Below are 13,699 nucleotides of genomic sequence, written 5' to 3' on the forward strand. Positions count from 1 at the left end.
AATCAGGCTCGGAAACTAATGTATCAACTTCCTCGTTACACCATCCTGGACGGAAGGCTATACAGAAGAGGGTATTCCATGCCGCTGCTCAGATGTGTAACTCCTCCCGAGGCAAAGAAGATTATTGAAGAAATTCATGAAGGGTTCTGCGGAGACCATACCGGGGGGCATAGCCTATCCAAGAAGGTTATACGCCAAGGATATTTCTGGCCAACCATTAAAACGGACTCTTTCGAGTACGTGAAAAAATGCGACAAATGCCAGAGATTCGCCACGATACCCCGAGCTCCACCTTCCGAACTGACCATGTTGACATCCCCATGGCCTTTTGCGGTGTGGGGCATCGACCTCATAGGCTCGCTCCCAACTGGCAAAGGAGGAGTAAAGTATGCTGTGGTCGCGGTTGATTACTTCACAAAATGGACGGAGGCTGAACCATTGGCGACCATAACTTCGAAGAAGATCCTAGATTTCGTGGTAAAGAACATCGTATGCCGATATGGAGTGCCAAGAAAGATTGTGTCTGACAACGGAACCCAGTTTGATTGCGGCTTATTTACCAACTTTTGTAACAAGAACGGTATAATAAAGAGCTTTTCGTCAGTGGCTCACCCTCAGGCGAATGGTCAGGTCGAAGCCGTTAATAAAACTCTCAAAAGTTCCTTGAAGAAAAAGTTGGAAGAAGCAAAGGGACGATGGCCTGAGGAATTACCTCAAGTCCTTTGGGGATATAGAACTACAGCTCGGACATCAACTGGACACACCCCATTTTCTCTAGCATACGGCTGCGAGGCAATGTTACCCATTGAGGTCGAAATTCCAACGATTCGAACTCAGATTTACGACCAAAGTTCCAATCATACTCAGCTCGAGGAAACCCTAGACTTGATCGAAGAAAAAAGGGAGGAGGCTCAGCTGAGAAATGCTGCTTACCAGCAACGAACCACAAGATATTTCAATAAAAGGGTTCGAAGTCAAAAGTTCGGAGTAGGAGATCTGGTATTGAGACGCGTATTCTTAGCAACCCGAGATCCAGCAGCAGGAGTACTCGGGCCAAACTAGGAAGGACCATACCAGATAGAATCAGTCATCCGCCCTGGCGTATACAAACTTGCGAGATTAGATGGGAGCCTCATACCACGAGCATGGAATGGCGAACACCTTAGACCTTATTATCAATAGTATAGGAAAAGTGTTGCCTGTAGCCATGATTTTCTATCTATGTTAGTTTGTTTTTGAATTTCATCAAATAAAATGTCTACTTTGTTTCACATGTAATTTATTTTTATTTTTGCAAACTCTCTTAATTTAATAACCTATGGTCACACTCATAGGATATTAAGGGGGCATCATTGGTATACATACCTCCAGCTTAAAAAATAAAAATATATAAAGTATTTGGATATAACCAAGTACGCGAGCTTAGGTAGTTCGGACACAACCGAATTATCAAACATGAAGTATTTGGAGATGACCAAATACGCGAGCTTAGGTAGTTCGGACACAACCGAATTATCAAACATGAAGTATTTGGAGATAACCAAATACGCGAGCTTAAATAGTTCGGACTTAACCGAGCAAGCTTAGATAGTTCGGACTTAACCGAGTTATCAAAAACATACGAAGTATTTGGATATAACCAAATACGCGGGCTTAGATAGTTCGGATATAACCGAACTACCAAAAACCTAAAACGTTTGGAGTTAACCAGATGTGCAAGCTTAACAGGTTTGGAACAAACCAGCCAAGTTATCGATTTATGATAAATGGGAGCCTAAACCTATTGCGAGATAAGTCAAATTCGAGGCTGGAATATCTTAGAAATATAGTTTCGAACTCTTAACCTCGGAGCCAAAATACTGAGGATGAGGAAAAGTAACTAAAAAAAAAAAAAAAGATTAACCAAATCATTCATATTACATGCCATATAAGTACTTTTCAGTTCATGGTTAAAGTAATGTCCGACCTTGATAAATAACGAGGTCGGAAATGGATAATTCGGATAAACTATGCATGAATGCATCGAATTTCGAGCCTAAATCCAAACTATGTTTGTAAGAATTAAATAAACATAACCAGTTCATCAATATAGAATATGCAAAATATTTCGAGCCAAGAAATGTAAAGCATATAAAAGAATAGTTAAAGAAATTGTGTCAGCCCCGTGGGCACAAATTTAAATAACTACAGAAATAAGGGGATGCAGCCCCGATAACTGATTTCTCCGAGATCAGATTTAAGGAAGAGGAGTATCCTTGGCCTTCTCGGCATCAGCATCACCAGACCCTTCAGGGCGAATAGCATGACTATCCTGCTGGGCCGCCTCTCGAGCAGCTGCACTTGCCAAAAGACGGGCATTCCACCGCTCAACATATGTGGCTTCGAGAGGACCCAGGAAGCTGGTGTCAAGCTCGGCATTGTCGGCCCAAAGCTTGTACATGGCCTGGTCGACCGCTTTCTCCCTCTGCTCCTTAGACTCATTCAGGAGGCGGGTCTTCTCGCTCTCCATGAAATCAAGGGTGGCAGACTTCTCCTCTTCAAGCTTGGCATTGGCCTTCTCGAGCTCAGCGTTTGACTTTTCAAGCTCCTCGAGACGGGTCTTCAATTTTTCAAGTTCAGACTTCGAGTCCTTGAGCTCGTCAGCCATCTTCAGCTCGAGATCCTTCGACTTCTGAGCCAGAGATAAGCTCGTTTGCACCTCGTTGGTCAGCTTGTAGTTGAGTTGTGCTGAAACAACAAGGGCCTGAAACACAAAGAACGAATCAGAATTGTAAATTGAGACATAAATACTCTAAATAGAGTTGAGAAGGCTACCGCGGCGGAGAGTTCGATACTCTTCTCATAAAGAGTGTTGCAGTCCGAGGCCTTGCGTACGAGGTCCCAGTGGTCGGCGCCAAAGCCAGAAAAGCTCTGACCCACCCGAGAAAGGACGTCCGAGCTGAGTACAGCCCCTTCTGTCCCAGCGGCGCCATTAAGTACATATTCCTCAGTATGAGTTCGGGCCGTTGGCAGCTGAACCGTTGAGGTAGAAGGTTTCTTCGGGGGCCGAACTATTAACCGGGTCTCGGTGGGAAGCTGCGAGATGGATGCAGTAGGGCCTGACCCATCAACCTGGGCAGTCACCTCCTTGGAGGTGTTCGCAGTGATCTGGGCCGTGGGAGTCGTCTCGTGATGTTTAGGTACCTTGGACTGTCGGTCGGGCCTCTTTGGTATCCTCGGGCGTTTGCTCCTCTGGGCGCCAGCTCCCCCATCACTAAAGAGCACGGCGTCGAGGTCGGGATTCATGGCACCTGCATAATGACAGTGAGTTAAACAATGATAATAACTTTGGGAAAAGATGTAAACCAGTTGAAGAAAAAACCTAATTGAGACTCTTCCCCGAGCTCGAACTTGGGGACCATGAAATTCCCCCGTCTTCAGAAGAGGCGGGGGGAGTGCCTTCCCTATAAGTTGGTGATAACCTCGAAAGATCCCTATAATCATTGGTCCCATACTGGACAGCTATCCCATTCCACACCTCGTCCGTGGTGTACATAGTGTCGTATTTCCCGAGCCCACTATCAAACCTATGGACACAGTCATCTACCCAACTCCATATGTAGAAGTGGTATCTATCCTGTGGGCACGAGACTAGTCTATTGGGCCTGTGTTTTAATAAAGTGGGGGACCACATTCGCGAAGTAGGAAGGGTTTTACCTCCACCGGAGTCCGATCTCCCTCCTAGGCTGCGAAGACGAAGGCTCCGCCATTAAGGAAAACTGGAGTTCCCCTGGGTGGTATGCAACCGTGACTTTTAACGCTGGGTCGAGGGGAATTGGCCTAGGTCCAGGGTTGGGCTCCGGGTAGATGGCTTCCCGAAGAACTCTTCTCTTCTTTTCAATGACCTCGTCTATCTGACGACGATAGTGGGCTCGAATATCCTCCTGCTCGCGCGCAAGCTCGTATTCTTTTATCCGACGTTGGTTCCGGGCAAAGACCGATTCCGGGCTCGGAGATTTGGGCTCGTAAGGAATTGCTCGTAATGACCCCCACCGTCTTTCCGGATTCTGTGACATCTAACGAGAAAGAAAAATGGTGAGGGCCATGCATGCAAGAATCACGAGCTCGATGGGTTGAGCTCGGAGATCTAAGGACAAGAAACTAAGTATTGAGACCCTCACTAAAGAGTCAGAGCGCGTGTTCCACAGGAAAGAAAAAAGAGCGTGGGTAATCTTTTGAAAATCCCGAAATTCAAGGGAAAGAAAGGTGGCGGTTAGCCAGGAAAGGGCATTTTTGGGTTTCACGCAATTGTCAAGAACGAGGGTTTTTTACCCGAAAACTTATTGTACAATAAACATGGCCTAAAATTTTCAAAACCCCGAAAGTTGAAACTTCGTTCAAAGGATAAAACTGGGTATAGACCAGAGGCGAACATCCAGAAAGAAAATCCAGAAAGCATAAAAACCTATCGGTTCAAAACCTCCTATCGTATCATGCTAAGAACGTAAACTAGCATACACAGCAAATACAGTATAAAAAGAACAACAAAAATGGCGTACTTACACAGTGATGGTGATTGCAGCGAAATCGTCGATTGGAGAAGAGGTTGCAAGAAAGAACTCACTGACTCGAACAGACCAGGATTTCTTTGTTTCTTGGGTCGAGAAAACATGCACAGGACGGAAGCTTCTTGAGAAAGTCTCTGGTTTTCTTGTTTTTCTTTCTGGTTTACGATGACAAACGTAAAGAAGAAGACGAAGAGGGGGTCTTGTATATATAGGTGGGAAAACTAAATTAATCAGGAGCGTTGATTAAAATCCTCAACAGATCGAATGGATGGGGATCAGTGACAAGATGGCGCCGAAAAGTTGTCAGACGGACGATCGTGGGCGTGTTCCCAAGGTACTCAAGTACCTAAAGTGAGCAATACCCGGCTGACGCGTGTCCATTTTCAAAAGTGTGACGGTACGTTTCCCAGAAAAAGTAGTTCAAAAGTTTCCTTCTCTTAGGATTCGAACAAATACTTTTGAGGGGGCAAGATGTTATACCCAGATTTCGAGCCATAGTAAATATGACCTCGAAAGCTGAGTTCGCAACAAATGGTCTCGTGAGGATTAGAGTGGTCTAGGATTGTAAGTCAAGCCTGCAAAGTATGATATATGATCTCGAATGCGGTGATCTCGAAATGATCTCGATCTCGAAATGATCTCGATCTCGAAAGGTAGTTCCGAGAACACCTTCATCTTCAGGAACTTCGGAGCATGGGTCTTGAGCTCGATATCCCATCTCGAAAGCAACGTTAGCTCGGGATATGTCAATGGCTCGCACAATGACATGAAACCTGAGATGCTAAAGCCTGGGAGATACGCTATAACCACCTTGAATATCTACAAGTATTGTAAACATGAGATGTAATCCTCATGTATTGATGTAAATCCCCAAGAATCGTGGGATATTATTTAGTCAGTTATGCGTTCCCTGGTCTTCAGGGACGTTTCCTTTTTTTATCTGATTATTGGCATTTAAAGCCATTTATTTTTATTCACAAAAGAGTAACTACCCAAAATATGTGGGATAGTATTCTGCATCCTTCTCTATAAATAGAGAAGTCATGCACCATTGTAAATGACCGAAATTCTGATCCTTAAGAGAAAACTCTCGAGAATTCATGCTAAAGAATTGTTCAGAGATAATCTTGAGGTTAATAACAGAGACTCGTGGACTAGGCAGATTTAACTGCTGAACCACGTAAAAAACCGTGTGTTTGATTCATTTGTTTCTTTTGGCCATTGTCTTTAATTGTTTACGTGCTCTCTTCTTTTATCTGTTGACGAAAAACGGCGTCAACAAAAAAATAGAAGAAATAAATAAAAAGAAAAGAAAGAAAACTGAAAAAATATAAACAAAAAAAACAATACAAATGAAAGAAAAAAATAGATAAATGAATAAAAATGAGAAGAAGAAGAATGAATGAAAAAATGGAAATAAAAAAAAAAGATGAAAAAAAATTGGTAGAAAAAAAAGGGAAAAATAGAAGAAAAAATAAGTAAGGAAAAAAATAACTGAAAAATAATTAAAAATAAAGAAAAAAAATAAAAAATAAAGAAAAATAACCTTCAAAATAAAATAAAACATAACTATGATAAAAAAAATGTTGCATTGTTATATTTTAGTTAGCTACCAATTATGTTTTTCATACTTTAATTTTTTTTAATAAATTTTATCATACAAATTGAAAAAAAGTATAATTATCATATTTTTGCATATTAATATTATAAAAACTATATTTTTAAATTATTTTTTTTTAAATCCTACTCTCCAATATATTATGACATTAAGGGTAACATGTGAAATGATATGGTAGAATAATGATTTTTTTTTGGGTAGCATCTATCAATGGCTCAATTTTAGTTGATGAGTCCTCGTCAATCAATTTATCATGTTTCTCACGTCTTTTTTCATAATTGAAATTTTTGACCTACTTTTTTTTTTTTTTTAAGCAAATTACATATTATATGAGATTTTTAATAGAGTGTGCAAAAATATGACATTTTTTAAGAAAAGGTTAATCTATGATTTTTTTTTAAGATTTTTCATTTTATGGGTTTATTTTCTCATATTTTTGTATAAAAATTAGTTTATGCTATAATTTTACTCTTAATCAAGTTTTATTAATTTGGAAGGATATATTTGTAATTTGATTTTTATTTTTTAGCTTATTTTTTTATATTATTTTTATATTACTAATTTTATATTAAATTTGTCTTTAGTTGTTTTGCAATTTTTTTCTTTTTTTTTGTTATATGAATTGTATTTAAAATTATTTTTTATTTATTATAAACATTTTTTTTTCTTTTTTAGATTGTACGTTTATTTTTCCAAATCATGGGTAAGGTAACCAGTTACTTGATTAATCTTTGACAGTTATGTAAACAAAACAATCCTAGAGCTAGGTTAAATAACATGTACCAGGAGGAGTAACCAGTTTGTTGACGCCGTTTTTCGTCAACAGTGAATATAGAGCACGTAAACAATAATTAGTTATGGCCAGAAAAATATGATAACACAAACAGAATTTTTTACGTGGTTCAGCAGTTAACTCTGCCTAGTCCACGAGTCTTTGTTATTAGAACTTAAGATAATTTCTGAAAACTCTTCAAGAATGAATTCTCTAGAGTTTTTTCTCCAGATTACAAAATTTCGGTCCTTTCACTGGTACAGGACTTCTCCATTTATAGAGGAAGTCTCAGGATACTTTCCCACACGTTTCTGGGAAGTTCCCTTTTACATTAATAAACTTAATGGCTTTAACGCCTGTAACTCCTATATACAAGGAAACGTCCCCTGAAGACCAGGGGGCGTGTAACCGACTAATAAATATCCCTTTATTATAGGGAAGTTACAACAACAATACTTCTTGAATGCATGGACTAGGTCCCTTCAAGTGATCTATTAAGCGACTCGAGATCAGCGACGGGCATCATGCCCGTCTAAGTCTCTGAATGAAGAACGAGTTGTCGTGTTTTCTCAAGATCAACTCGGAAAGGGTGAATATCACCGAGGCTGCCTTTCCCCGAGCTCACACTCATGCCCAAGCTCGGACCAATTGATCCGAGGTCACCCCCGAAAACGGACGCCTTCCGATGTCATTCTTTCGAGCTTATGAGAAATTCGAGGTTACCTATCTTCGAGGTTGCCACCATTGTGAAGACTCGGTGCCTAGGCTGCGAATACGTATTCTAAATATTGTGAGATCACACCTGACGAATCCAGATTTCGAGATCACAATTCTCAGAGCTCGAAATCTGGGTGTAACACAGTTTTCCTGAGATGAATAACTTTCTGCCATAAGAGGGGTAACCAGTTACCATAAGAGATGTGACGGGTTACTCATATTAAATATGAAAATAAACATCAAATTTGAAAGAAAAAGAGGAAGAACACTTCATTAAAAAAAAAAAAAAAAGTAACTGTGATTTTAGTAACATAGGTAACCAGTTACCATAAAGAACCTAGAAATATACACACACATCAAAACGTGAAAGTAACCAGTTACCCCCAGAAATATACACACAAAGAACATGAAGGTAACCAATTATCCTCAGAAATATACACACAAAGAACAGGAAGGTTACCAGTTACCACAAATCTGAAGATAGAAAAAAAAAACTTAGATCAACCCCTTTCTTTCCCATCTTCTTCATATAATTTTTTTTCTCTAGATTTGAATGTTCCTATCAGGGTAACTGGTTACCCATTCACGTTTTTACATTTTTATTAGTTTTCTTTCCAAATTTTGGTGTTCCTATAAATGTTACATTAAAATGAAAATGCTGAAAAAATTGATTTGAATTTTTTTTAAATATGGTGGAAAAAATTATAAAAAAAATTACAATAATAAAAGATAATAAATAAAAAATAGTAAAATAATTATGTAATATTAAAATATGTGTGAAAAAAAAGGGAAAAAAAGAAAAAGTACAAAAAATGAAGAAAAAAGAAGGAAAAAAACTTAGGAAAAAAAACAAAAACAATATGAAAAAAAACAAAACAAAAAAACGATGAAGGAAAAAAACAGATGAATGAATAAAAATTAAAAGAAGAAGAATAAAAATAATGGAAAAATGGAAAGAAAAAAATATGTGAATGAAAAAAGTGGTAGTAAAAAATGAAAAAAAAAATCGAAGAAAAATAGAAGGAATAAATAAAAGAAAGAAAGAAAACTGAAAAAATGTGAAGAAAAAAAACAATACAAATGAAAGAAAAAAAAAAGATGAATGAATAAAAATGAGAAGAAGATGAAGAATGAATGAAAAAATGGAAATAAAAAAAAATGAAAAAAATTAGTAGAAAAAATAAGGGAAAAATAGAAGAAAAAATGAGGAAAAAAAACTGAAAAAATAAGTGAAAAAAACTGAAAAAATAATTAAAAATAAAAAATTGAAAAAAAAATAACCTTCAAAATAAAATAAAATATAAATATGATAAAAAAAAATATAGCATTGTCATATTTTAGTTAGCTATTAATTATGTTTTCTATATTTTAATTTTTTTTAATAAATTTTTCTATACAAATTAAAAAAAATATCTCATATTTTTTCACATTAATGTTATAAAAGTTATATTTTTTAAAAAAATTCTCTTTTTTTTTGAAAAAAATCCTACTCTCCAATATATTCTGACATTAAGGATAACATGTGAAATGATAAGGTAGAATAATGATTTTTCTTGGGTAGCATATATCAATGACTCAATTTTAGTTGATGAGTCCTCGTCAATCAATTTATTATATATTTCTCACGTTTTTTCATAATTGAAATTTTTGACCTACCATTTTGTAACCCCACTCTCCAATTTTGACATTAAGGATAACATGTTAAATGTTATAGTATATTAATGATTTTTTTGGAAGCATATTATTCACTGGCCCCCTATAAACACTTACCCCACTATGTTTGGTTGGTTGGAGGGAGAAGATGGTGAACGGAGAGGAGAAGACGGAGACAGAGATGAGATGAAATTATAAACGTTCTTGTTTGGTAAGAGGGATTGAAAGAAGAAGATGAGAGGATAATAAATCATCTTTAACCTCTCATTTGGATGGAATGTTTCATACTCTCCTCCATAATTTATTTAAAATTATGATCATGCCTTTTTAAGATATTATTAAAAAATAATTATAAGGCTAAAAAAATAATTTCATAAATATACACTTATCTATCTTTTTACTACTCCATTCCTCATACCAAACACTATAAAAGAATTATCACTCTCTTCTCCATCCTCTTTATTCTTTATCCTTTATCTACTCTCCATCCTCTTTATTCTTCATCCATCCAACCAAACATAGCCTAATAATAATAACAATAATAGTTTAGTAGCAAAAATGTTGTAAACAATCCATAGTTGTCTAGATTTTGCCTTTCTTTGATTTGATTTTGCAAAACAAAGTATTAAATCATTTTTAACAACAAAGCTTAAGATGCCACATTACCAATGCTGTAAGTTTGGCCTAGCGGTAGAGATCTCTTGTTTTATATCAAGAGGTTGTGGATTCGATGAGGAGACATACCAAAAATTTGTATAAATGTATATACACAAGGTTTCGACACTCTTGTTCTTATGGGTGTTCGGTGGCCCATGTCGAATTGTGAATTGTAAATAAAATTAGTAATTATTATTAATTTTCGTATGACAATGTACACATTACTTGTAACATCCAATAAATTTCAAAAAGAACAAAAGAAACCACATTATCAAGTGGAGCATTTTTGGTAGAATACTTGAGAAATTAGTGTGAAGGGTAAGATTGTCCATTCACAGAGGCAATTGCATAGAACATTGATTGACAATTGAAAGGGGTAAAATGACTTGGGAAAGCCTAGTCATAGTACAAAGGCCAAGCCTTCTCTTGTTGCTCATTGTACTTATCTTCTTGCTCATTGTACATGGTACCGCCATTTGGACCATACTAATGTACTAGTAGGTCGCAGCACTCATGGTAGCTTCATTAAGAGGATCTTTTCTTTATTTTAGACAAGATAAATGTAAAAAAGAAAAAAAAATAGTAAAATAGTACTACATCAAATAATGTATTTTATAGGAAGATATAGAAAATGCAATAGTATTTGTCTAAATTTTGAAAACATATAATTCATGCCTTATAAATATTTTAATATTAGTTTATTCAGATTTTATGATTGAGTATTATATTATTTAAAAAATATTATATTGTTAGTTTATTCATATTATTTAAATAATGTAGAAAAATAATAGATAAACTAATATATAGTATAATATAAAAATTTGATATAAAATAAAATAAATAAAGTTTTTATAATGTATTTTGAACGGTAAAAAAGATTAGATGCTGTGAGTGGCCTTCAGAGCACTTCCAATAAATAATTTTACCTAGCTTTTCTCTAAAATAGAAAAAAAAATCTTTAAATTTAGCCAAAATAAGCCATACATCATATGCTTTATTTTTCATATTTTTTTACAATAAATGAATATTTTCCAAGTAGATGACTCCTTAAATAAAATCTGACATCAATTTTTTTTATTGAAATCATATATTTAACCAATCTACAAAATATAAAAACTAAAAAAATTATATTTCATAATACTTGGGTCATGATATTTAACAAAAATTGAGGGTATAAAATAGATTTATCTTTTTTCTTATGACTAAAATACGATCAATTTCAATACCGTAATATATTTAAGTTTAATTTTTAGAATTTTTATTATAAATAAATAATTATAAATAGCAACCTTGTTAAATTAAATTTTTTGATCTAGGATGGATGGGATTGAGATTGGATTTGGGATTACAATCCAAAGTCAAAAACAAATTTTTAGAAAAATGCCAAGAGTTCTACTGATGCCCAATGCCCAGTATTACAAATAATTATTATATTATTATTGGTTTAATTTAATATCATATTTTATCTATTTAAATTTAATAAGTATTATAAAATATTCTTAAACAATTATAAATAGCATCTCATATATTATTGGACACCTTAAAATGTAAATTTTTTTTATTGAAGATGGTGGGACCTGCCGTTGATTTGCGTTGAGTCTACGCCATTTATATAAATGGAATTCTGAGAAGACATTTAATATACATAAATAAATAAATAAACATAATAATTTTTACTTTTTTACTATCGAAAGCGAAACACTTCATTATATAAGATAAGGTATAAAGTCTCTCGATGTATATATGGTTTTGTGCTAACGTTTGTTCTGAAATACCATTTGTGGAAGTGAAACTAATAAATGGAAAAACGCCGAAGCAATAATGAAGAAGCCCTCTATTTCACTCGCTGTTCCGAAGGTAAGTAGAGTAATATTAATTAATCAAGCTGATTCAGTTCTTGCTAAAAAAAAAGCTAATTCAGTTCTGCTCTGCTGGTTTTTTTTTAATTAATTAGTATTATTTACTGTATCGATTGCATATATATATTTTTATGTTTCCTGATTCAAATATATATATACCCTTTTTTATTTATATAATTGCTATATATATAGAATCTGGTATGGTCGATTTTTCTAATCTAATGATCTTTTGGTTAGAGAACGAAGGGCTTCAGTATAGATTTTCTCTATCTTTTTAAAGTGAATATATATATATGTAAATGATTAATATTTATCTGAGAAAATGGAAGATGTTGTGGATTGTGGCAGAGGTGAGCAGCATCGAGTGGGAGTTCATACACATGTCTGAACAAGAGGAAGATCTAATCTCTAGAATGTACAAGCTCGTCGGAGACAGGTAAATGTCAAAATATTCATCAAAAATAAAAAATAAATTCCAACATGCCATTAAGATCTTCATATACAATATTCACCACTCCTTAAAATTTGTTCTTTTTTTTTTTAATTTTCACATAAAATTAATGATATTTTCAAATATAACACAAACAATCTAACATTCTTTAAAAAAAACTAAAAACACAAATAGTACCTGAATAATTAACAAAGCTGTTTTGTCTAGCTCTGTTTATATAAATAGCATGTGAGAATACCAAAACCTGACATATAGTGAGCTTTCGTTATCTGTACATACATATAGGCCTGCTCGACAATTTCTGGATTTTCAAAATTTTAGTCGATTTTTTTTTTCTATAAGAACGTGTGGAAAATTTTAGTCGAATTTACATACATATATAACTTTGTCATGTTATATATATATATATATAAATATATATAATATACCAACATCATAACAATATATAACACTGTAATTATACTTTGTTTCTGAAATTTCTGTTGAGGGGATTAAAGTAAAGTTTTGGTCTCGGCTATCTATAAATGTTAATGTTAAGGTTAACAATATTCGAAGCATTAATATTCATATTTGTCAAATCGATAAACGATCGAGCTTTTCACGTGGGCCAATTATTTAAAAAGTAGAAATATATCTATATCTATATATATTTTTACATGTATTTAATTAACTAATATTAATGATGAAGTAATCATCACATGCATGTATAATTTGTAAATATTTGTGTACAACACACAGATGGGGTCTTATAGCTGGACGGATTCCGGGTCGGAAAGCAGAAGAAATAGAGAGGTTTTGGCTAATGAGACATGGACACGCGTTTGCCAATAAAAAAAAATAACAACTCATTCAATTGATGTAATTTCTAATAATTAATGCATATTATTATTTGCTTTGGTTTTCTTTTTCGGAAAATAAAATGAATTTTGTAAGAGTAATGAAACGTGCATTTAAAATATATAGCTTAATATTATACATAAATCACATTTATAAAAGTATAGACTCATTATTTTAAAAAATAATAATATATGACTATGTATAATATTTAAATACATATATTTTAAATGCACATATAATTACTCTTTATGATTTTCTAAGTTCAAGAATTGATTGATCAATTCAAATTTCAATCATTAATCCGACATTTTATATAATGAATGAAATGCATTTTTAATAAGACAAAATTTAATCTTATTATTGTTATTATTATTATTTACGTCTCTCTTATTTTATTGAGTCTAGTACTTTCGTTATCTACTTTATTGTACAACTCTAACTCTACTTGAATTCTCAATTATTTACGTGTCTCTTTACTTTTTCTATTTATTTATTCAATAATATGATTCACCAGTCATAAGTCCACATCTTAAATTGAAAAAAAAAAAAAATTCAAATAAGAACAACGATGATCCAACCACTTCTAGT

At 34.1% G+C, this 13,699-nt stretch overlaps 1 protein-coding gene across 1 annotated transcript; it reads left to right on the forward strand.

Annotated features, from left to right (window-relative positions):
• Positions 1-11,665: 11,665 nt before the first annotated feature.
• LOC133797526 (transcription factor CPC) lies at positions 11,666-13,468 on the forward strand. Its single transcript, XM_062235452.1, has 3 exons — positions 11,666-11,821; positions 12,172-12,259; positions 13,013-13,468. Exons 1-3 carry the CDS (start codon positions 11,764-11,766, stop codon positions 13,113-13,115), a joined length of 249 nt encoding a protein of 82 aa, XP_062091436.1. The 5' UTR covers positions 11,666-11,763; the 3' UTR covers positions 13,116-13,468.
• The last annotated feature ends 231 nt before the right edge of the window (positions 13,469-13,699 follow it).

The sequence above is a fragment of the Humulus lupulus genome, chromosome 8 (assembly GCF_963169125.1).
Source record: "Humulus lupulus chromosome 8, drHumLupu1.1, whole genome shotgun sequence".
NCBI classification, from domain to species: Eukaryota; Viridiplantae; Streptophyta; class Magnoliopsida; order Rosales; family Cannabaceae; genus Humulus; species Humulus lupulus.

Excerpts from the sequence above, each read along its gene's own strand:
- LOC133797526 (XM_062235452.1), top strand. The coding sequence starts at position 11,764 with ATGGAAAAACGCCGAAGCAATAATGAAGAAGCCCTCTATTTCACTCGC. Across the intron at positions 11,822-12,171 it reads TTTCACTCGCTGTTCCGAAG|AGGTGAGCAGCATCGAGTGG; the intron begins GTAAGTAGAGTA and ends GGATTGTGGCAG. Across the intron at positions 12,260-13,012 it reads TACAAGCTCGTCGGAGACAG|ATGGGGTCTTATAGCTGGAC; the intron begins GTAAATGTCAAA and ends TACAACACACAG.